The sequence below is a fragment of the Saccopteryx bilineata genome, chromosome 4, assembly GCF_036850765.1.
Source record: "Saccopteryx bilineata isolate mSacBil1 chromosome 4, mSacBil1_pri_phased_curated, whole genome shotgun sequence".
Classification (NCBI taxonomy): domain Eukaryota; kingdom Metazoa; phylum Chordata; class Mammalia; order Chiroptera; family Emballonuridae; genus Saccopteryx; species Saccopteryx bilineata.
Window position 1 is genome coordinate 137,233,915 of NC_089493.1, and position 21,854 is coordinate 137,255,768.

At 52.6% G+C, this 21,854-nt stretch overlaps 1 protein-coding gene across 4 annotated transcripts; it reads right to left on the minus strand.

Annotated features, from left to right (window-relative positions):
* Positions 1 to 1,160: 1,160 nt before the first annotated feature.
* On the minus strand, positions 1,161 to 10,375 carry FCER2 (Fc epsilon receptor II). Of its 4 annotated transcripts, XM_066276505.1 has the most exons (11): positions 10,243 to 10,375; positions 8,476 to 8,589; positions 7,033 to 7,152; positions 6,497 to 6,550; positions 5,671 to 5,733; positions 5,406 to 5,468; positions 5,241 to 5,303; positions 5,069 to 5,158; positions 2,523 to 2,674; positions 2,299 to 2,405; positions 1,161 to 1,968 (listed from the first exon to the last, which is right to left on the minus strand). In XM_066276505.1, exons 2-11 carry the CDS (start codon positions 8,495 to 8,497, stop codon positions 1,830 to 1,832), a joined length of 873 nt encoding a protein of 290 aa, XP_066132602.1. In that variant the 5' UTR covers positions 8,498 to 8,589; positions 10,243 to 10,375; the 3' UTR covers positions 1,161 to 1,829. The 4 variants fall into 4 exon arrangements, with proteins under 4 accessions (XP_066132602.1, XP_066132601.1, XP_066132604.1 ...); XM_066276504.1 differs by lacking the exons at positions 8,476 to 8,589; positions 10,243 to 10,375 and adding an exon at positions 8,103 to 8,189; XM_066276506.1 differs by lacking the exons at positions 8,476 to 8,589; positions 10,243 to 10,375 and adding an exon at positions 8,103 to 8,189 and having other exon boundaries at positions 1,835 to 2,405.
* Between the last annotated feature and the right edge of the window lie 11,479 nt (positions 10,376 to 21,854).

The following is a 21,854-nucleotide window of genomic DNA, read 5'->3' on the forward strand; positions in this document are numbered from 1 at the left end:
TGAGGCTGGAGTGAGCCTAAATATTTCAGGAACAGTGAGGAGGCTGGGGTGGTGGGCAGAGGGAGATGAAGCTGGGGAGGTGTGGCATATGGAGGGTTCTGTGATGGCAAAGGACCTGGTAGGACTGGCTATTTTTATGAGCTGGAGGGAAATTTCTGGAAAGTTTGGGACAGTGAAAAGTGAGACCAGACCAGTTCGGTAAGTGAGGCTTGGGCCAAGGCGGCTACTGGAGGGGTGAGAAATGGGTGGATTCTGAACATGTCCTGGTGGCAGAGCCCATGGCTTTCCTAGAGGTTTGGTGGGGCTGGTGAGGGACGGAGATGGTGAGGACATTGGCTTGAGGGACTGGTAGAGTGGAGTCATGAGCTTCCCGTGTGCAGAGTTCTGAGGAGGGGATCGGGGGAGACAGATCCAGGGGTGGGCAGCAGGCAGAGATAAAGGTGATCTGGGATTCTAACTCATATTTCACTTCAAGGGTCCAGCTCTCTCCCTGCATCGTCCTGTGCCCCAGGACTCCCAGGTCCTTCCCCAGCTCCCTGGGTTGTGGCCAGACCATGGTCTGGTCCTTGACTCCCAGGGTCCTAGGTGGTTCAGTGTAGGCGTCTGCCCATGGATTCTTCCTTCTTGAGTGGGCCTGAGAATCACATCAGAATGTCTGGCTCTTCTCTAGGCCAGGAACTGAGGATGGGGTAGGGTAACAAGGAGTTTAACATGGAAGGATCCTAGCCTGCCTTCCTCCTACCTTCGGGGCCAGGCTGACCTTGGCCAAGCCTGGGCCTGGTGCTGCCTCAGCCACTGAGGGGGTGCAAGGCTGGAACTCGACCTCCCTGGCTGCTGTGCAACCAGGCCATCTCCCCTTAGTCTCCAGCCAGCTGGCACTGAGCACCTTCTGTGTACTGGGCCTTGTGTTGGCTCAGGCATTTTCTCCTGCAGCCTGGGCAAGAGGACTGGGCTCAGGGTGGTCCACTGCTTCACCCTGCAATATTCCTGGAGAACTAGGGGCGTTCTATGCCCCAATGGACCCCAGAGTCTTAATCTCCAGCCCTGCTTAGTAAGTGCTTCTTGTAATGAAGTGGGGGGAGGGTGGAGAGGTACAAATGCCACTTCAGTTTTTCCTGATACTCGGAGTGCCGGGGGTGGCACTCAGAGGTGGCCTCAGGCATCAAGCTCTGGAATTCCCAGCTTCCACCTTCCACACTTGGAGACCAGAGCTAATGAGGCCCCAAGGAGGGGCATGTGTGAGGGGCTGTTGTCACCCCATTTTATTGATGTAGGCAGGGCGAGAGGCTTGGCTGCCTGAGCTGCGATTCTGTCCTGTGCCAGGCACGGGCTGCATCTGGGGAGGTCAGGGGTGGAGTCTACTCCTGACTACAGTGGATGGTGAGGTGGGAGGATGGAGGGATCACTTCGGGGTCTGGGGTGGCCTCCCCTGCTCCCTGGAAAGCTGGGCTGCTAGGCCTTGTGTCCCATCAGGGAGGGAATTCCCAGCATTCAGGCTGGTGTGTAGGGCTTCTTGATGTGGCAGCTCTGAGCACTTGACGGCAGGGAGGTGGTGACAGCCAGTTGGGCTGAGGGGCAAGGGACAGGCCCTCTGGGAGTTGGGAGGAGCCAGGGATGGGTCAGCTTCCCTCTTTTGAGCAGAAGGAAATGTCACCAGGACTCTTCAGCCATAAAAGAGGCACCTAGGCCTTGGTTGGGGGTCCTCAGGATCCCACTCTGGGCCTCGCTGTTTCCATATTTGAGGTGGGAGAGTCACAAAGAGAGGTACACCGGGGGGGACAGGGGGCTTTCGGGGTCCATGGCTGGGGGCCAAGGCAGCAGGCAAGCAGTCAGCATGTAGCCAGCTGGTCACATATCCAGCCATCGAGATAGCTGTTGCAGAAGGCATCATTCCACTTCCCGGAGCCCAGCATCATCACACAGTCTTCACCTTCGCCCCCATTGTTGGGTTCCCCTGTCTGCCAGTTGCTGGAGCGGAAGGCTTTAGGTCAGGATGGGTAGTGGGAAGGGGCCCCACTGCCTTCAACCTAGACACACCCCTCTGAGCCTGGGTCCTCCTCACTCTATCCCTGGATCCCCACGCCATCTCAGTGCAGCCCGGAGACATGCCTTGCCTTCCCTCCTCCCAGTCTAGGCCTCCTTCCAAACCTTAACTGTCTCCTGCCATTACAATTCAGAAGCTTCTCCAAGTTTGAGCCTGGGGCACGTTCCTCCAGATACCCTCCCCTCTCATCACAGAGACGGTCCCCTCTCCTAGTCCAGGCCTGGAGTCATCTCCTCTACATCCCCCCTTCTCACCTATAGTCAAGGGGGTTCTCATCCATCCAGACAAATTCACCCTCTATGTTCAGGTCCCGAAGGCCAATCCAGGAACCCTTCTCATTGATGTGTTTGGCCAGGAAGTCCTGAGAGCAGGACAGGGCTGGAGGGCTGGGGAGATGTGCTCGGGTGCCTCCACCATCCGAGACTGTGTTGCCCCCCCAACCACCATACTGCCGCACCCTCTGCAGAGCCCAGCCCACCTGCTCCTCCTGGTTATGAATGCTGACCAGCCGCCCCTGGAGACTGCTGCAGGTATACCGTGCCTGGATCCACTTCTTGGCACTCTCACCAAAGTAGTAGCACTTCCATTGAAAATTGACCCACTTCTCAGGGCACGTGTTACACATGGAGCCTGGGATGGAGGAGAGGCTCAGGGGGGCAGCTGTGGTAGACACCATAGTGGGTGCCTTGGCTGGTGCTGTGGTGGGCACTGTGGCAGGCACCATGGGCACCATGGATCCAGTGGGCAGAGTAGATGGCAGCATCTCTCCTGGAGTCACTCTTGGAGTCTAGGCTGAAAGCAGACCCACCCCAGAGCCTAACAGAGTCTTAAATGTCCCCTTTCCTGGAGCTCTGATGCTGACATCCAAGACAAGCCCTCCTACGCATGTCAGGGCCAATGCCATAGCCATAAACGGCCTTCACTGTGAGCAGAATGTCAGCCACTGACTCCATTGCCATACAGCTCTCGGCTACCAGCACGTCAACCATCAATGACACCATAATGATATCTATGGTCAGCAACATTTCAATCACCAATGTCCTCACCACAAGCATTTTCAGTCAGAAGTGCTTGATCGCTGCCAACACCATTACCACAAATGCCTCTATAGTCAACAGTATCTTAACTGCCAACACCATGATCCTAAACACCAATGCTGTCAGCAACATTTTAATCACCAATATCATCATCCACAATTGCCAGCAACATCTATCCAACACCAACACTATGGCCAACATCACCTTCACCAACACCTTAGCAGCCATGTCAATCACGAATGCTGACAGCAATGCTGAGACCAGGACTGCCAGCGTTACTTTCCCCTGCACTGTACCCACCAACTACTCTAGTAACAGCCCTGGCCACATTTGCTACCAGCACCCTCCAAACTGGCACTCTTGGCCACTTTCTGAGCTGTTGAATTGATTTTCTTCTCATTGGCCAGGAGAGGCTGCGGGAAGGGTAGGGAGCTGAAGGGCTGAGTCCCCATGGCCTTGACCTAGGGCCGCCTTGGTCTCTCCTTCCCCTTGCTCCCACCTCAGGGAAACTCTCAGACACTGTCACTGCCACCAGTATTCCCAGGTAGGGGGTTGAACCCACTGTTACTGAGTCCACTCACTTGTGATTTAAAGTAGATTTTCTGGTTCTGGCTTATTTGCTCAGTGGATAGAGTGTTGGCCCAGTGTATGGACATCATGGGTTCGATTCCTGGTCAGGGCACACAAGAGAAATGACCATCTGCTTCCCCCCCTCCCTTCACTCCCTCTTTCCCTTCCACAGCTAGTGGCTTGATTGGTTCAAGCATTGGCGCTGGGCTCTGAGGACAGCTTGGTTGATTTGAGCATTGGTCTCTACAGGGGTTGCCAGGTGGATCCCGGTCTGGGCACATGCAGGAGTCTGTCTCACTATCTCCCCTCCTCTCATTTAAAATAAAACAAAACAAAATAAAATAAAATAATAAAAATAAAAGCTTTTCTTAAGGGAGACTTTTCCAGGGTGGCATAAAGCTCTTCAACAGTTGTAGTGTGTGATGCAAATATAAATGGTAAAATCTAAAATCAATCAATCAATCAATATTTTCCTAGAGTGCCATTTGGGAGGAGTTCACAGAAGTCTGTGAGGCCCCAGGCCAAGACAGAACTGGGTGTGCTTCTCACTCATGCAATGGCAGCCAGTATGCAGCCCTCTGGGGGTGTTGCCCTAAAGCAGGAAGAGAACCTCTCTGGTCCCTTCAAGAAGAATCTGGGGAAAGTGTGACTATGTGTCACATGGTTATCGAGAGAGAGCCCTGGAGCTGGTGATCTCTCAGAGGTGACCCTTCAGAGTGAGCGTGGTCTGTCCTTCCTTTCAGTCTCCCTAGGGGGACACATGGGGTTTTCTGTTGGAATTTCCACAGCAACACCACGTCCCAGGGGACAGCACTCCTTTCCACCAAGCACAGATCCTTCCTCTTCTTGCACCTGATGGGGGCAGCTGGGGCTTCCCAGGGGTGGAAGACCAAAAGCCAAGGGTGGGTGGCAAGTGGAGTGGGACTTCAGATTAAAGGCACACCAATTGAATGTCTTCTCTCTCTGCAGCCTGTGGCCTGCTGGGGCCACCCTCATGACCCTTATAACTTTCAGCATTGCCTCCCTCACTGCCACCTCTGGGAAGAATGCCATGATGCCTGTCATCCCCATCACTGAAGAGGTGGTCCCCCTACAACCCTCTGGCTGGGTCAAACAGTCGTCTGTTGGGGGCTGTAGCTGAGCGCATCTGCTGAGCCCCTGCTGAGCCATCAGGAAAGAGGACCCAGTGACAGTAAACCCAGGGTTGCTTTTACTTGGAGGGTACATGTGGGAGCCCAGGCCCCTAAGACGGTGGAGGGAACAGCAGCACTCAGGAATGGCTTTCTCATGTGCCCTCATTGACCCTGCACACTCATACACACACACCTATCCTTCACATTTGAACACATACCACCACACACCTGTATTGTCACAGGCATACACTAACACACCTGGGGGCACAGACACACACACTCACCATTGGATATTCGAAGCTCTATCCACAGCTTTGCCACCTCCTCCTGGAGTCTTTCCAGTGAATCCAAGGCTGTGCGTCTTTCATTTAAGCCTTGGGTGGTTGAATGGGGGCAGTGATCACAAACTTGGCTTCTCTTGGTCCCTCCCCACCTGCAGACCCTCCCCAGCCTCACCCTGGGACTTGAGGTTGCTCAGGTCCTCTTGAAGTCCATCCAGGTTCCGGGAGAGCTCAGAGTCTGATGGAGGGGGGAGAGTACAGGACGAGTGTCAAGGCGATGCCTGTGGATCTTGAGATCCCCATGGCTCTAGGACCCCACCCATCCACCCCAGTCTCTCACCCTGAGTTTTCATTCTCTTCTGTTCTGCTTGGATTTTCTCCATGTTCTGCAACATCTGGGAAGCTGGTTATAGGGGAGGGGCCTCAGTTGTAAGCAAGTCTGTCAGGCTCACCCCCATTCCTCACACCAGCCCCCTTGGCTCTTATCCTGGGGCTGTGGGGCCACCTGCTCATTCTTCAGTTCACAGGTGGTCTGGAGAAGTGTATCCACATATTCATCCAAGTACCCATTCTCTCCTCCCAGAGCCCCAGCTGAAGTCACTCACCCTGAGATTTCTGGGCCATCTGGTCAGCTTTATGTCTTTCCAAGTCCTTGGAAACCTGAGAGACTGGGGGAGGGGGAGGCAAGACACGTCCTCAGGAGCCAGACAGGCAGGTCCTTAAAACCCCCACTTCTTCCCCCAGCCCCAAGTGCAGGGACCTCCCCTCACATAGTCACAATGGCTGCAGCTTTTTGTTTTTTATTTTGGTGGCAAACGTACTCAGGAAAGTTCAGGCAATAGAATGAATTTGTGTACCTTCCTCACCCAGAATTTAATACAAAAGCAGCAGGCATTTACTGAAACTCACTGGATGCCAGGTGCCTTCTAAGTGCTTTGCAAGTCTTAGCTTATGTCCACCTCATAACACTGAAATGATGCCAATTATACAGGTGACTAGGCTGAGGCAAGGAGCTATTACATAACATTTCATCAGTCACTTCTCAGAGCCCTTCCCTGCGGGAGTCATTGGGTTTACCCTCCACAGGGGGAGGTAGGAACACAAGCTGACCCTCAGTTTCCTGGAGGGGACAGTGGATCCCTGTCCTTCTCCCACATCCCACAGTGGTTGGTGGCAGAAGCAGGACCAGAGCCTGGTGTCCTAGCCCCCCCCCGGCCCTCCATACTGTTCAGGACAGCAGTGTCTCCCAGTTGTTTCAGGTCCTGCATAGTCTCCCAGTCTGGCAGGACCAGAGCCTGGTGTCCTAGCCCCCCCCCCCCGGCCCTCCATACTGTTCAGGACAGCAGTGTCTCCCAGTTGTTTCAGGTCCTGCATAGTCTCCCAGTCTCAGGACCAGAGCCTGGTGTCCTAGCCCCCCCCGGCCCTCCATACTGTTCAGGACAGCAGTGTCTCCCAGTTGTTTCAGGTCCTGCATAGTCTCCCAGTCTCAGGACCAGAGCCTGGTGTCCTAGCCCCCCCCCGGCCCTCCATACTGTTCAGGACAGCAGTGTCTCCCAGTTGTTTCAGGTCCTGCATAGTCTCCCAGTCTCAGGACCAGAGCCTGGTGTCCTAGCCCCCCCCCGGCCCTCCATACTGTTCAGGACAGCAGTGTCTCCCAGTTGTTTCAGGTCCTGCATAGTCTCCCAGTCTGGCAGGAGAAAAGAGGAGAGGAGATGAAGAGCTTTTTAGGTGCCCCCACCCACCCATCCCCCACCTGCCAGCTGAAGATGGAGGCCTTGGGTACATTACATGGGAGGTGCCCAAAGGGCGGGGCGGAGTGCTGAGCAAGAGTGGAGGAAGAGACGTGAGACAGGGCTGGTAGGGACAAGATGGGAGACATGATGGGGGATGGACTCCCCAGGACCTTAGAGTGGGGGTCTGGGAGGGAACATAAGAGGTGGACCAGATGGGGCTGGGGATGTCCTCACGCCATAGGAGTATCAGGGTCAGCAGCCCAGCCCACAGTGCGGCTGTCACCAGCGCCGACACAGCAATCTGCACCGCCTGCCTGCTGCACTGCCGCTGCCTTCTGTGAAGCATCATCACATCTGCCAAGGATGGGGGCACAGGGTGAAGCTGGGCTTCAGCTCCGCCCTTTTGCCCATTGCTCAGAGCCTCAAAGTCCTGGGAGCCTGTCCAGAGCCCACACTGAAACATAGGGTCTTAGTGGACCCCCAGCCCTCTTTGTACACCTTTCCCTCCTTACTCTATCTTTCATGTCCATCTCTGCATCTGTGCATCTCTGAGTCTGTCCTTCTGCCCATCCAGCCCAATATCTGCTGTCCCTGTCCAAACTCCAGCTGTCAATGATCCTGACTCAGGGCCAGGTCACTGTACAGAGTGACATGCCTGGGATTAGGAGATGAAACCCCTCCTTAGGTGGCTGACCCTCAACGAGCTCTCACCTGTGCCCCTCCTCCCTTTTTTTTTCTTTTTTTTTTTCAGAGACAGAGAGAGAGTCAGAGAGAGGGATAGACAGGGACAGACAGACAGGAACAGAGAGAGATGAGAAGCATCAGTCATCAGTTTTTTGTTGTGACACCTTAGTTGTTCATTGACTGCTTTCTCATACATGCCTTGACCGTGGGCCTTCAGCAGACCAAGTAACCCCTTGCTCGAGCCAGCGACCTTGGGTTCAAGCTGGTGAGCTTTGCTCAAACCAGATGAGCCCGCGCTCAAGCTGGCGACCTCGGGGTCTCGAACCTGGGTCCTCTGCATCCCAGTCCGACGCTCCTAACTGCCTGGTTAGGCCCTCCTCCCTTTTATAGGTTCAACTACTCCCTACCACTAAGTTGTGCCCCCTGCCTCACCTCTAGGAGACTGGGTCCTCCTTTCCTTCTGACCACAGCCCTTGCCCTCATGCCTGTCTCCCATTGTGGCCACTCCTTCAACACAGGTTATAGGGTCTCAGTTCTTCCCCATTTCCCCCCAGCCCTTTCCCCGGATGTCAGACTACCCCTAGGCCTCACCCCACCTCCTGTACCCCTCAAAACTCTACCTTGTTGCTCCACTTCAGGCCCAGGCTCCCTCCCCTCTTCCTGGCTGTGAGGGTTCATCATGCTGAGTCTCACTTACTCTGAGTCCCTGTTCAATTTGGTCTCCCACCCTTTTGGGCTCCCAGTGCCCTAGCTGGAACTGTTTTTGTTGTGGCTGTTGGCAGGGTGTTGAGTCAGAGAAGAGAGGTGCCCTCAGATTCCCTTTTTGTGTGGCTCTGTGCTATGAAGGCCACTCGGGGCTTACCCGCTCCCCCCACAGTGGGCCTTTCCTAGAACTTTGCTTCCCAGAGAGGGACACAGGCGCTCCCTCCTCTCCTGGGTGGAAGGCATATCAGGGTTCCTGCCTGTGCTGTGTCAGCAGCAGAGCCCTCTCACCTGCGTATACACTTTCCTCCATGGCAGTCCCAGCGGGTCCTCCCAGTGACAGGTGTTCGCTGCCTGTCAAGGCGTTCCGCTGGACAGGTCACAGCTCAGGCTGGGATCTGTGTTCTAACGAGGGTTGGGGGGTACCAGGCTCTAGTTGCTGGTGCAGGATGGCATTTGAAGGTTGAGGAGCTCAGTGACCATGGGCTGATTTTCTTTAGTTCATAGCCAGGAGGGAGTAAGTGTTGCAGTCAGCTAGGAGATGCAGCTGGTGTGAAGGGTCACAGGATCCAGACCAGACGTGAGTGCCCAGAACTATCATGTGCAAGGTGCACAGCAGATGCTCAATAAATGTGCACCCATGTGATCTTGCAAGTGGCTAAACCTTGAAACCAATTTCCTCGTTATAAAATGGTGATAATAATACCTACTGTACGGTGGTGGTGGGCTCCATGTAACATGCTCTGAATAAGGCCTGGCACCTAGTGAGTGCCCAAACAGCCTCAGCTCTTGTTAGTCTTGCTACCTGTGCAACACTGGCCCAGAACTCAACCATTCTGAGCCTAAGTTTTTCCCTCACTAAAATGGGAGCTATGATACTACCCAACTCATGAGGCCATAGTCGGATCAAGTGATAACAATGTATGTGAGGCTTGTAGCACAGTGCTGAACACAGTGGGTCATTAGATACTTAACCTTCATCAGGCATATACTCTGTGCCTGATGGAAAATGCAGAACCCCCCTCACCAGTTCTCAGCAAACTATTCTGTCAACCATCCGAAGAAATCTTTGAAGTCACTTGGCTATAAAGCACCTACTATATGCTGAACAGCATGGACTTTGGGTCAGACAAGTCTGGGAGTCATTGGCTACCCCTCTTGCTGTGTGACTGTGGACAAATGGCTTCCCCTCTCTGAGCCTAGGGGAATTGGAGATGTGGGATGGCAGGCTCTGATTACTGGCAGCTAACACCAAGTAGATGGCCACCTTGGAGAAGGCCAGAGTGTCACCATTCTGTGGCTGGACATGCCTGAGGTCAAGTCAGCCAGCCCTGGGGCTGACCCCTGGCTTCTCCTTGGATGAGCGACTCAGTATGCTCATCTATAGAGTGGGTGTAAGTGACAGTGCTGACTCTACTGGATGAAGTACAATGGGGCATGTGAGGTGCTCACATGCAGTAGGTGCTCAGCAAACCTACTGGTCAGGTGCTGGGCAAACTGAGGAGCTGAGAGATTAAGTAATTTGCCTACTTCCCAGTGCTCGAATCCAAGACCTGTGACCAGAGCTTGTTTGCTCAACCACCCGGGGACTTGGCCTCCTGGTGGATGTTCGCTGGAGAGCAGCCAGGCCATTTTTCTAACACGAGAGCTCCTGCCTCTGCTTACGACCTTCCATGGCTCCCCACGGCCTTCCACCATCAGCCCCCAGTGCACACACCAAACTCATCTTTTCGGCTGACTTTCACTGTGCCCAACCGGGTCCCCATACACCTGGAGATTCTGTCCATAAGACCCATTGCCCACTGCCCACTGTGCTCTTCCAATACAGACTCCTTCTGGTCATCCCTCAGGACTCAGCCCAGAGATTGTTTCTTCCAGTAAACCAATGCTCATTTCCCACCCCCAGACCTGACTCACATACACACACACACACACACACACACACACACACAGAGTCACATATGTGCACAGACATTCATACTCACACAGGCACACACTCAGAAGCACTCACACAGACACTCATTTGCACAATCGCAAGCAGCACACATTCACACTCACGTGAGTTTTGCGTGTCGCTGTCCTGGTCCGTTGGGGCCAGTGGGAGAGGCCGCAGAGGCCACAGTTGTGGTGAGAAGGGAACCTGGAGGTACCGTTTCTTCTGGAAGCAGAGCCACACCAGCCCTGTTCTCACAGACCTAACTATGGGCTCGTCCTGATAGCTGCCTTACACGCATGGTCTCATGGGGTGTGCCCACAACCGAGAAAAGCCCATACTATTATTATCTCCATGTCTCAGGTGAGCGAACTGAGGTTCAGAGACACCAACCCACATTCCCAGATTGCTGAAGGAGGTAAGTGGTAGAGTCAGGAATTGAACAAAAGTGAATGGCCAGGAAGAGGGGAGAGGGAGGGAGAAAAGAAAACGAAAGACACATGAATTAACGTGATAAAATTGGGGTCAGATATTGGCAACTTTGTTGTAAATTTAACTTAGTAGCAACATGCACCGTTAACACTTAACACCTTACATGCACTAACATGTTTAATGTTCATAATCACCCTAACTGGTAGCTGCTTTTGTTAGCCATGCTGCCTTATGGAGGAAGGATGTGGAGCACAGAGATGTTAAGTAACTTGCCCAAGGTCACAGAGCCCATAAGCAGCACAGGCAGGACTGAACTCAGGCAATGTGAGTCCCAAGTCTACAGCCCTAACCATCATGCCACCTAGCCTTGTATATACAGGGACTCCTAGGCACTCTACCCACTTGCCCTCTCTCTAGATACCGTGTCCCCTGATCCTTAACCCTCTCTCCATTCTCAATAGGGGAATGCCTAATGCCAAACCCCTCAGTGCAGGGCAGGCCTCCGCCCTACTGCAGACTTGAGGCCCTGGATCTCACTCTGGAAGACACCCACAGGTGCCACTTGTCCCAAACAGGACTGAGCCTGGCCTTCCACCACATGGAAAGGGGCCTGGCCGGAATGCCCCCTGGGTCGTGCACTCCAGGACAGTAGGGACAGTGCTGCCTTTTCCGTCACACTGTGACCCCAGCATGGGGATGCGGAGCCCTCTGCGCATGTCTACCGATGAATGACTCTGGGGGGCTGGGGCTACTCATTCTGCCCTCCTAAGTGTCCCTCTCAACCGTGACCTGAGCTAATTGTGGGGGCTTGAACGCATTGCATGGTTTGCCAAGTGCAGAGGACGGCCATTTTAAGGAGGAGAGAGTTGTCAGGAGTGTGTCAGAGAGAGTTCACTGGGGGCTGCTGGGTGGACAAAGGACAGCACGAGGCCTGCAGGGACCTGGGGAGCTGTCCTAGGGGCCAGGCAGGAGGGGGAACCCTGGAAGGGCTGTTTTGGGAGGGCCTGGCGGGGGATGGAGACACACTGGAGGGGCTGTCACCTGGTCCAGGCGCCAGAGGAGGGAGGGAGGCTGGAGCAGCAGTTGTGAGGATGGAGAGAAGCAGATTGATTTGAAGAGCTGTCCCTTGGTAATGGGTGACGTGAGGGCAGTGGGTACTGGGAAGACGCTGTTACAAACGGCTGGTCTCAGCCCAGTGTCTGGGTGGACAGTGAGGCTGTCCTAGCGATGAGGACACAGAAGAGAGGACAAAGATCAGGAACGAGTCTTGTTGGGCCGCAGTGAGGACACAGCACGGGGTCCGGGTAGAGGAGGATGGCTGGATGGGATCTTGGTGTTTCCAGGTCTCTGCTCCGTCCAGGTGCTCTCGCCCCACTCCACACTTGGACCTGTGGTGTCCTTCCAGCCTCCACGGCTTGGTCTGTGCTGGGTCCCGGCCAACACTCAGTTCATACAACAGGGTGCTTTGGGAGCGAAATCTCAACTGGGGTTCCTGTCACGCGACGAACCCTCGTCTTTTCTTCTGCGGTAACCAACCCAAGCCTCCCACCCACTTACGGGGAAAAACAGGAAATCGTGAGGATTTGGACCCTGATCTGAGGGTTTCGGTTCTTCTTTTAGGTTTGGGATCCTTGAGCCTGGTGCTGCGCCTAGCTCATTGCCAGTCCTGCATCCTGACTCAATAGGAACGGGTCAGGGGTCCTGCAACGACCATGCACGGACCCCAGATGGATCCTACCCCAACCCAGCCCCGACCGGCACAACCCTAGCTCGCCCCCATCGATGCTCTGATCCCCGACACTAACCTGCACTCTGGGCGGCGCGGAGCAACACCGCGCTAAATTCAGAACCCGGCACAGGCATGGTACCAACTGCAAGCGTGATGCAGGAACCTCGCCACCCTGACTCTAACGCCATCCTGGCACAGCCCTGGGCTCACTCTACCTGCTTAACCTCCCCTGGTGTTGCCAGGGGAAAAAGGAGGAGGGTGTGTGAGGCAACAGGTGTGTGGAATCCAGGAGGGCTACCAGGAGGAGGAGTCTGTAAAGCTGAGTTCCCCTTTCTCGGCACTGTTGATATTGGCGCTGGATGGTTCCTGGCTGTGCTTTGGAGGCTGTTTAGCAGCATCCCTGGCCCTTACTTATCAGTTGCCAGTAGCACCTCCCCTCCTCCCTTTCACCTAGTAGTGACAACCTAAAATGTCTCCGGATATTGCCAAATGCCTCCTAAGAGGGGCGAATCACTCCAGTTGAGAACCACCGCTGGAAGGCATGATTTAAGGAGGAGGAGAAAGTACTGGCTTCAGGCTTCAGCTTTCACTGTGTCTCTGTTTTCATCTGTCTCTCCATCTGCTGTCAACAGACCACCTCTTTCCTTTCATTCACTCAACCATTCATTGATCCCCTACTACGTGCCAGGCTCTGGGAACAAGGTAAAGTCCCAGCTCTCATGAGGGAGGGAGGAAGAGTTTTGTTTTCAATTGTGGTAAAATATACATAACATAAAATTTAGCATTTTAATAATTTCAGTGGCATTGAGTACACTGTTGTGCAACCATCACCACCGTCTACCTCCAGAACTTTCTCATCTTCCCAAACTGAAACAGTCTCCGTTAAACACTAACTCCCACACCTCTCTCTCAGCCCTCAGCTCTCACAACCCACTCTCTGTCTCTAAGATCTGACCCCTCTAGGGACCTCCTGTGAGTGAATCACACAGCACCTGTCATTTTGTGACTGAGCACAATGTCCTCAGGGTTCATTCACATTGTAGCATAAGAGCAAACACTAAAATTCATAAGTCCACAGGACAATTTTAGGTGGTGGGAAGCAGGACTGGAAGTACCTTGGGGGAGAGCTACTTTAGACTGGGGATGCAGAAACCGGGGGCACGGGAGGTAACCTCTGAGCAGGCCACTCTGGGAGAAGCTGCAGCTGTGGCTAGATTTTCACCCTTAATGTCCCGTGCAGTTACAGGCCCACCCCTGGACTTTGCAACCTCAAAGTCATGAGTTGGTGCCACTCTCCCTCCCAGCCAGGGGAAATCCGCACTGCCGTCTCCCAGAGGCACCAGGTCCTGGAGCAGGGCCAGTGGACTTTTGGCCTCCCCTAACCTTGACCATGTGGCTTACACAGTGTCTGCACTTCTCAGGCCTCTCTTTCCCTCACAGAGAAGGGCACTGGATTCTTGGCCTGGGCAAGACTGGAAATCTGATCATCTCTTGCAGAACCCCAGTGCTGTGGGGAACTGGGAATTCTGGAGAACTGGGGTTGGGCCCAAATGACAGCTTCTATGACTCAGTAGTGTGAGGGATGCAGGGTGTGGGGGCTGTCAACACGTAGACACACAGGTACATACACAGAGTGACGCAACGCCAGTACTCAGAGTCATACACATAGAGACTGACAAGCACTACACAACTGAACCACGGACACATGCACAACAAACACACAACATGTACATTTAGGTATAATACAAGAAAAGCACAAGCAGACACACACACCATACACATGCAAAGATTCAGTCATATAGACAAACGAAACACAATCCAGTCAGAGACAGACACGACATAAAACCGCACACACAGACACAAGACACAACTCAGAGATGTCTACACAACATACACAAAGATACAGACAATAGGACACAACCAAACCACACACACACACACACACACATTACATAAGACATACACATGATATACATGATGCATACACACAGATACACACAGAGATATAGGCAAATGTATAGAAACCCAGACACAACACAATCAACCCCACACACAAAATAATAAGACCACAGATACAACTCATGGACATCTATACAATGCAGACACAGGATGCGGACCACACGACACATCCAAACGACAGTTGAATGTCCACACACACAGAGACACAACACAGTAAGACCACAGACACACACCTCACACGTACACATAGAAATATAGATACAGCCTGACCTCTGGTGGCGCAGTGGATAAAGCGTCGACCTGGGAACACTGAGGTCGCTGGTTCAAAACCCTGTACTTGCCTGGTCAAGGCATATATGGGAGTTGATGCTTCCTGCTCCTCCCTCCTCCTCTCTCTCTCTCTCTCTCTCTCTCTCTCCTCTCTAAAAATGAATAAATTAAAAAAATTAAAAAAAATAGAAATATAGATACAGACAATTACACAGTCACCTACAGAAGCACACACACATCATAAACACACAGGTGTGGACATGACACAATTGAACTACAAGAGAGACACAACCAATGCGCACACACTCACACAACACAATCTCATGCACAAACACATAAACACACACACATACAGATTGCCAGAAACGTACACACACATACAGAAACACAACATGGATACGAGCACATGACAGACACATCACCCACTGCTGGTCTTGTGCAGAGCTGAAGGAGGGGCCTGGACAGAAGCAGTGCCCTCCGAATTGTGGCCCTCCTGCTCGACTCTGCTGCCTCTCTGCACTGCAGGCCTCGCTCTCCCTCCCTCCCTCCGACCTCTTGCTTTGCCTCTTCACGACCCCTTGCCTTCCATCGCCCCGGTCCTCGCTGACTCCCCATGTCTCTGTGTTCAGCCCTGCCCATCTGCTCCTCAGCTTCATTTGTTAGCGCTTCGAGTCACTCACTCATTCACTCACTCATTTATTCAGTGGGACACTGGGCACTGTACGAGGCATTTGGGCTACTGTAGTGAATGAGCCAGAAAGAAATCCCTTTCCCACCTGCCACTCCATCCAGGGAGAGAGACAAATAGCAGATGGTGGCGAGTGCTGTGAAGAGACAGTAAGCAGGTAGGATGGGGAGACAGGTGCTGTTAACAAGAGTGATCAGGGATGGCTCTCTGAGTGGGTGATGCTTGAGCTGGAACCCCTGAAGGAACTGAAAGAAGCAAGCTTCAAGGACCAGAGGGAAGTATCCCCGACAGAGGGAGCAGCAAGTACAGAGGGCAATAGCCTGCAGGCCCAGCGTGGCTGCCACTGCCGCGTGGTAGATTCTTCTTTGCTGGTGTGTTGGAGGAACTCTGAGGAGGCCAGTGTGCCTGGAGTGGAGTGAGCCCAGATGGGACCACTGCCCCCAGCAGGTTGCAGTATTGCCCGCCACCACCAGCCGGCTGCGGGCCCCCGCCTTCCCCATTTCTCCTTTGATTGGCCCTGTCTCTCCTCTGCCACAACCTGACCCTCAGTCACTGTCCTTCTCTTGGACGATGATGTCAGCCCCTATCTCATCTTTCTGCCACCACCGTTTCAGCCCCGTCCCTGCACAGCACCTGCTTGATCACATCTTCCACATGCCGACAACCTATGGCTCCCCTCTCTACACGCCCAGTGTTCCAGCTCCCGCATCTGGTGTTCAAGAGGCTGACTGCTGTCTCTCTAGTCACATTGTCCCCCCCCCCACACACACACACACATACACTTCCTACAAGACTCCCCGAGTGCCTGAACGTCACAGACTCTGCCATGCCGTGTTCTCTCGCATCCGTGGGACTTTACACCATGGGTAGGCTCCCATGCTGGGAATCTGGGCCAGTCTGCAGCACCAGTGTGCACAGAGGCCTTTCTGAGTCAGAGGCCTCCTCTGAGCCTCCGCAGTCCTCTGTACCCCCCCCCCAGCACTGAGCTCCTGTGCTGGATGGGCCTTTCCGAGGACTGGGTGCTCCCCAAAGCAGAACATGGGTCCCCTTCTTGGAGGGGCCTTGAGTTCACAGCAGGTGGACCCCCCCTTTGCTCTCCGTCCTGACCCTCACCGTGCAAAGAGTAGGGGAAGGGGGTGGCATCTGGAAGAGGCTGGTTCTGCATTTTTGGCCTTCAGGAGCTTTGGAATCTGGAGCTAGGCTGGTTTAGTTTTTGTATTGTTGGGGGTGAGGGGAGGCGGGGGTGCTCAGGACGAGGGGGACTCAGAAGTTGGCTTACCCACAGCTTTCCTTCCGGTGGCCTCTAAGGGCCACTGCCCACTCCCTCTGGCTCCCAGGACCCCGTACACCCGCAGGCACCAGAGGGCTGAGCAGTTCGTCCAGGAATCCCGAGAGCTCTCTAGGCATGCACTGGTAGATTTGGATATCTCTCTCTCTGATAATGCCCATGGTTCAGTGAGAGGATGGGGCATTGTGTGGGGACCAGGTTGGAGGATGGCTCTCAGCCCATCAGACATCCAGAAATTCCTCAGGGCTCCAGAAGTCCAGGATCTCAGGGCCCCCAGCTCCTCAGGGACCCAAGAAGCCGGGACTCCAGTCAGGCCCTCAGGAACCCAGACCCTCAACCCCTAGGGACTTCTGTCTAGGATTGTGTGTTGGTTCTTCCACTCCATCCCAGTGGGCTGTTTTGCCAGCTGGGCATTCGGTGGGCCAGGACAATAGAGGTGCTGCCCTCTGGTGGAAAAACCTAGTCCCTGTCCCCCCACTGGGTGTAAGGGCAGGTTGCAGTCTCAGCTCTCCCCCCTTCCCTGCAGGGTGACTTTATCCTGTACAGGCCTGTTTCCTCAGCTGTTCAGTGGAATAAGCACAGTTCTCCCGCAGAGGTTGTCTCTCACAGAGCCTTCTGCACCACGATGGATGGAGAGAAGTGCTCAGCGCGTGGGAGGGTTGTTAGCAGAGGCAGATTTAATTGTGGGCGCGCCCTGGGCCCCGACTTTTGAAGGGCCCCGCAGAACCCCAACTTTACACTTTTTCTAATGACACCAAGTTTGTTCTCATCTGTGCTATTTTATAGTACATAATATGTTTATATTATTTAAAAATATGGTTAACATTTATTTTTATTTTACCTGTCTCTCTCTCTCTCTTTTTAAGGGGTCCTATATTGTCTTCTGTGCCCAGGGCCTCAACCGACCTTAGTCTGCCCCTGGTTGTTAATGCTACTTCCCAAAACACATGGCTGTGCTGTCCCTCCCTTCATTAACGCCCACCCTCTGCCAAGGCTCCTGGAAGAAAACCGGAGCCCCTTGCAGGCGGCAAGGTGCTGTGTGGCTGGCTGGCACCCTCATGCCCGCAAGGTCGGCCCTACGCTACAGCCGCACCCTCGGCCTGTCCGACTTGTAAGCCCTTTCGCTGGTCCTTCCCCAACTTCAGGACTCTGCTCTCTGAAGGAAGTGACCCCAGCTAACGTGGCCCCCAGCCGCTCAGTCATCCCTTCGATGGTCTGTCTCTGTGACGCCTGCCCCATGTGCGAATGAGTCTGGTTTGCCTATGGGCGTCACCGAGCTGTCAGCTCAAGGCTCAGGGCTTGGCACGCAGCAGGTGCTTCCCGCGCATCGCATCTGAGTTAGTTTCCTATGACTGTTGTAAGAAATTACCAGAGACCTGAGTGTCCACCGGTCTAAACAACACAAGCTTATTATCCTGCACCTGGAGGTCATAAGTCCAGCACCATCTCACTGGGGTAGAGTCAGGGTGCGGACAGGATTCGTTCCTTCCAGAAGCTCCAGGGGAGGACCTAGCTTCCAGGGGCAGTCACATTTCTCGGCTTGTGCCCCTAGTTCCATGTTCAAAGTCAGCAGTGTGACATCTTCCCATCTCTCGGTGACTCTGCTTCTGTTGTCACATCTTCTTCTCTGACTCTGACCCCTCACTGCCCCCCTCTCATAAGGACCCTGCGACAACATTGCCCCCACCCTCATAACCCAGGATCACCTCCCATCTCCAGGTCCTTACCTTAACTCCATCGGTCACATCTCTTTTACCATGGAAAGCCACATATTCACAGGTACTGGGGGTTAAGGACGCAGGTGTCTTTTGGGAGCAGAGTCCTAGGAGGTAGATGCTGTTGTATTATTATCCCCACTTGAGAGATGCAAAAACTGAGGTTCAGAGAGGCAAAGTCATGTGCCCAGGCTCCCTCAGATAGTAAGTGGCAAGCACAAGTCTAAGATCTAGGCTCTGGGCTTTCTGTCAGCATCTGCCAAATCCAACCATTTGAACCACCTCGGAGTAGATCTGGGAACACGGGAGAGGTGAGACTCTGAGGGGCTTGAGGAGGCAGCGAAGAAGATGGGGCAGGGGCTGCCCAGGCTTGGAGGAGAGTGTGTTCTGTCCCAGGCTGGGGGCTTCCCCGGACACCTCAGCCAACCTGGTAAGGCGCCTCGGGATCCCAGGGGTTTTCCTGGAATTGGGAGGGGGAGGTGAGAGGTTGAAAAGGACAGGCTACTCGTCTCAAGGCCATTTCCTAGGAAAGTGGGATGATGAGTGTGGCCAGTTAGTCCAGGAACCCTGGCTGGACTCCAAAGTCACCATTGACCTGCTGATTCACCCCCGGAATCTCTGGTCATGTGGTCACTCAGGCAGATGTTGGGGACACCGAACATCCTGTGCCTGGCTAGGAATCGAACCTGGGACTTCCACACACCAGGAGGATGCTCTAAGGCTGAGCCAACCAGCCAGGGCCAGAAAAGTGAAATTTTAAAGTGAGAAGCTCATCCTTAGATTCTGCAATCAATATTTTCTATACACGCTTTGTTACAAATTTATATATCTATTCACCCTTCGATCCATTTTATTATTTATGCATTTCAACTTTAATTGCAGGTTCCCAGCTCACCTCCCCCGAAGCGCTCCAGCCTGCAGAACGTGAACTAGAGTCCAATATTTGTATGCCGCTCTCCTTACACTTTTCCTTTTGAGTAAAATGACATAGAATGAAACGCACAAATCTCAAACGTGTTTGCTCTGAGCTTTGACAAATGCATTCACCTTGTAATTCAAATGTCTATCAAGATTGCAGAATGTTTCCATCACTCCAGAAAGTTCTCTCACACCCTTCCGGGGAAATCCCTGCCTCTCCTCTCAGACGACCACTGTGCCCACATTTTTTCCTATCCAGAATAGTTTCACGCTTTCTAGAACTTCACATAAGTGGGTTCCTAGAGTCTATACTATTTTGTGAATACCTGCTTCCACTCAGCCTAACGATTTTCAGAATCCTCCACATCCAGAGATGCTGACCTTCTATTCCCCATCGAATGCCAGTGCCCAATGTATAATAAGCTAATTGGTGCTCGAGAAAATGTGCATGAGAAAATGATTGCATTGAATGAATGCAGATGATTGCATCGCATGAATAAATGAGTGAAATTGCTCCTTGTTCCTAGGAGAATTATTCTTACTCCTCTCCAGCTTCTCTCATCAGCCTCTTCCTTGGTCTTGTTCCAGGGGACTGTAGTTCCAAATAGCAGAGGCACCACCTCCACACACACCTCTTGCTTCCCAAGTCCCCCAGTCTTCCCTGAAAACACATGTTAGCAGGCACGTTATCGCCAGCTTTGCGCCTTCCCCATTACCTGCTTCAACTTCCAGCTTTACTTCCTCCTCTCCTGCTCTTCTCCACTGGGCTCTAGACGTGCTAGAATCTCTCCTGGGTCAAAAATGCCCTTTCTGAGCAAACGGAGCCCGGAGACTTTGCTGACGGGGGTGCAAAATGGTGCAACCACTTAGGAAAAGAGTTTGGCAGTTTCTTACAAAAATTAAACACACATCTACTCTCTGACCCACTGCCAATTATTTACCCAAGAGATGTGAAAACTTAAAGCCATAAAAAGATGTGTACTAGAATGTTCCTGCAGTTTAACTCATAGTAACTCACATTGGAAACAGTGCAAACATCAGTCTACAGGGGAATGGATACACAGATTGTGATCCAGACACAATGAAGATGAGTCAGCAATGGAAAGGAAGAAACTATAGATACACAAAACGGTATGGATGAATCTCAAAGATATTAATCCTAGAGTAAGGATCTAGACATGAGACTCAGCATGCGGTGTGATTCAATTTATACGACATCTGAGAAAAGACAAGTGTAGCCAACAGTGATGAAAGCGGATCAAAGTGGCCTGGGCAGGCGTGGGGAAGGGACTGGAGGGGACGATGGAAAAGCTTTAGATCTGCAACATAATGGTGGCTACACAGCCGCATACGTTTCTCAAAACTCTCACTTGGAGCTTGAAATGGGTGCGTCAAAATGTTTAAAATTTTTATTGTGGTATAGAATGCATGTAATATGTTAACCATTTTTAAGTGGACAAGTCCATAGGGTTAAGTATATTCACATTGTTGAGCAACCAATCGCCAGGTTTTTCTCTTGCAAAACTGAAACTCTGTACTCATTAAACAACTCCCCATATCTCTGTCCCCCCAGATCCTGGCACCCACCATTCTACTTTTTGTTTCTGTGAGTTTGAGTACTCTAGGTACTTCAAATAAGTGAAACCCACAGTGCTTATCCTTTTGTGACTGGTTTATTTCATATAGCAACAAGGACTTGGCAGATGTGATAAAGAATTTAGAGATGGGAGGTGTTATGTAATAAATAATTTGATTGGTCTTTGTCCATGGTTCTTGGCAGGGAGCATCCAAACCCTTGGGTATCCCCAAGTGATAGGAGTGTCTTTGATCTTCATGGGTACCTCTTGGCTCATACCTGAGTCTATACCAATGTGGGTGGGTGCTGGTCATGCCAGGAAGGCCAACCATGAGGGGTGGGGCTTTCAGCCACCCCACCTCCAGGAGGAGAGCGTGGCTGGAAAGGAAGTGCAGTCACATGACCAATAATTCACTCAAGCACACCTTCATAATGAAACCCCAATAAAAACTCTGGACACCAATGATCAGAGGAGCTTCACTGCTGGCGAACACGTGAAGTGCCAGAAGAGTGACCTGTCCTGAGTCTATGGGAGGATAACATGGGAGCTCTGTGTTGGAGACCCTCCCAGGTCTCACCCTAGGGTCTCTTTATTTGGCTAGTCTGAGTTTGTGTTCTTTATAACAAAACTGTAAGTAGAGAGCTTTCCTGAGTTATGAGTCATTCTAGCAAATTATGGAACCAGAGAGGATTGTGGGATCTTCTGAATTTGTATTAGTTGCTCAGATTCAACTGGCCAGAAGTGTGGGTGGCCTAGGGAACCTCAAACTTGCAGTTGGGGCAGTCTTGTGAGAAACTGTGCCCTTAATCTGTGGGTGGTATCTGCACTAACTGGGGTGATTACTGCCACAATGGCACCGCAGGATTACAGGAAGTCATTCTGGATTATCTGGGTGGGCCTTAAAGTGCAATCCCGAGTGTCCTCATAAGAGGGGAGCAGACGGAAATTGACCCAGAGGAAAAAGCAATGTGACCACTGAAGCAGGATGCTACCCTACTGGCTTTGAGATGGAAGAAGCAGCTACGAGTCAGAAAATGTGAGGGACACAGCTATCAAAGCTGAAGACAAGGAAACAGATACTCTCATGGAGCATCCAGAGAGCCTGGCCCTGGGGACACCTTCATTTTGCCTCAGTGAAACTAACTTTCTGGAGGCTTCTTA

What these genes read in the sequence shown, in the direction of transcription:
- FCER2 (XM_066276504.1), bottom strand. Translation starts at nt 8,163, where the DNA reads ATGATGAACCCTCACAGCCAGGAAGAGGGGAGGGAGCCTGGGCCTGAA. An exon ending in AGAGCTTCGAATATCCAATG is followed by an intron (nt 2,675 to 5,068) that starts GTGAGTGTGTGT and finishes CCTCCATCCCAG; the next exon opens with GCTCCATGTGTAACACGTGC. An exon ending in GAGAACCCCCTTGACTATAG is followed by an intron (nt 1,969 to 2,298) that starts GTGAGAAGGGGG and finishes CTTCCGCTCCAG; the next exon opens with CAACTGGCAGACAGGGGAAC.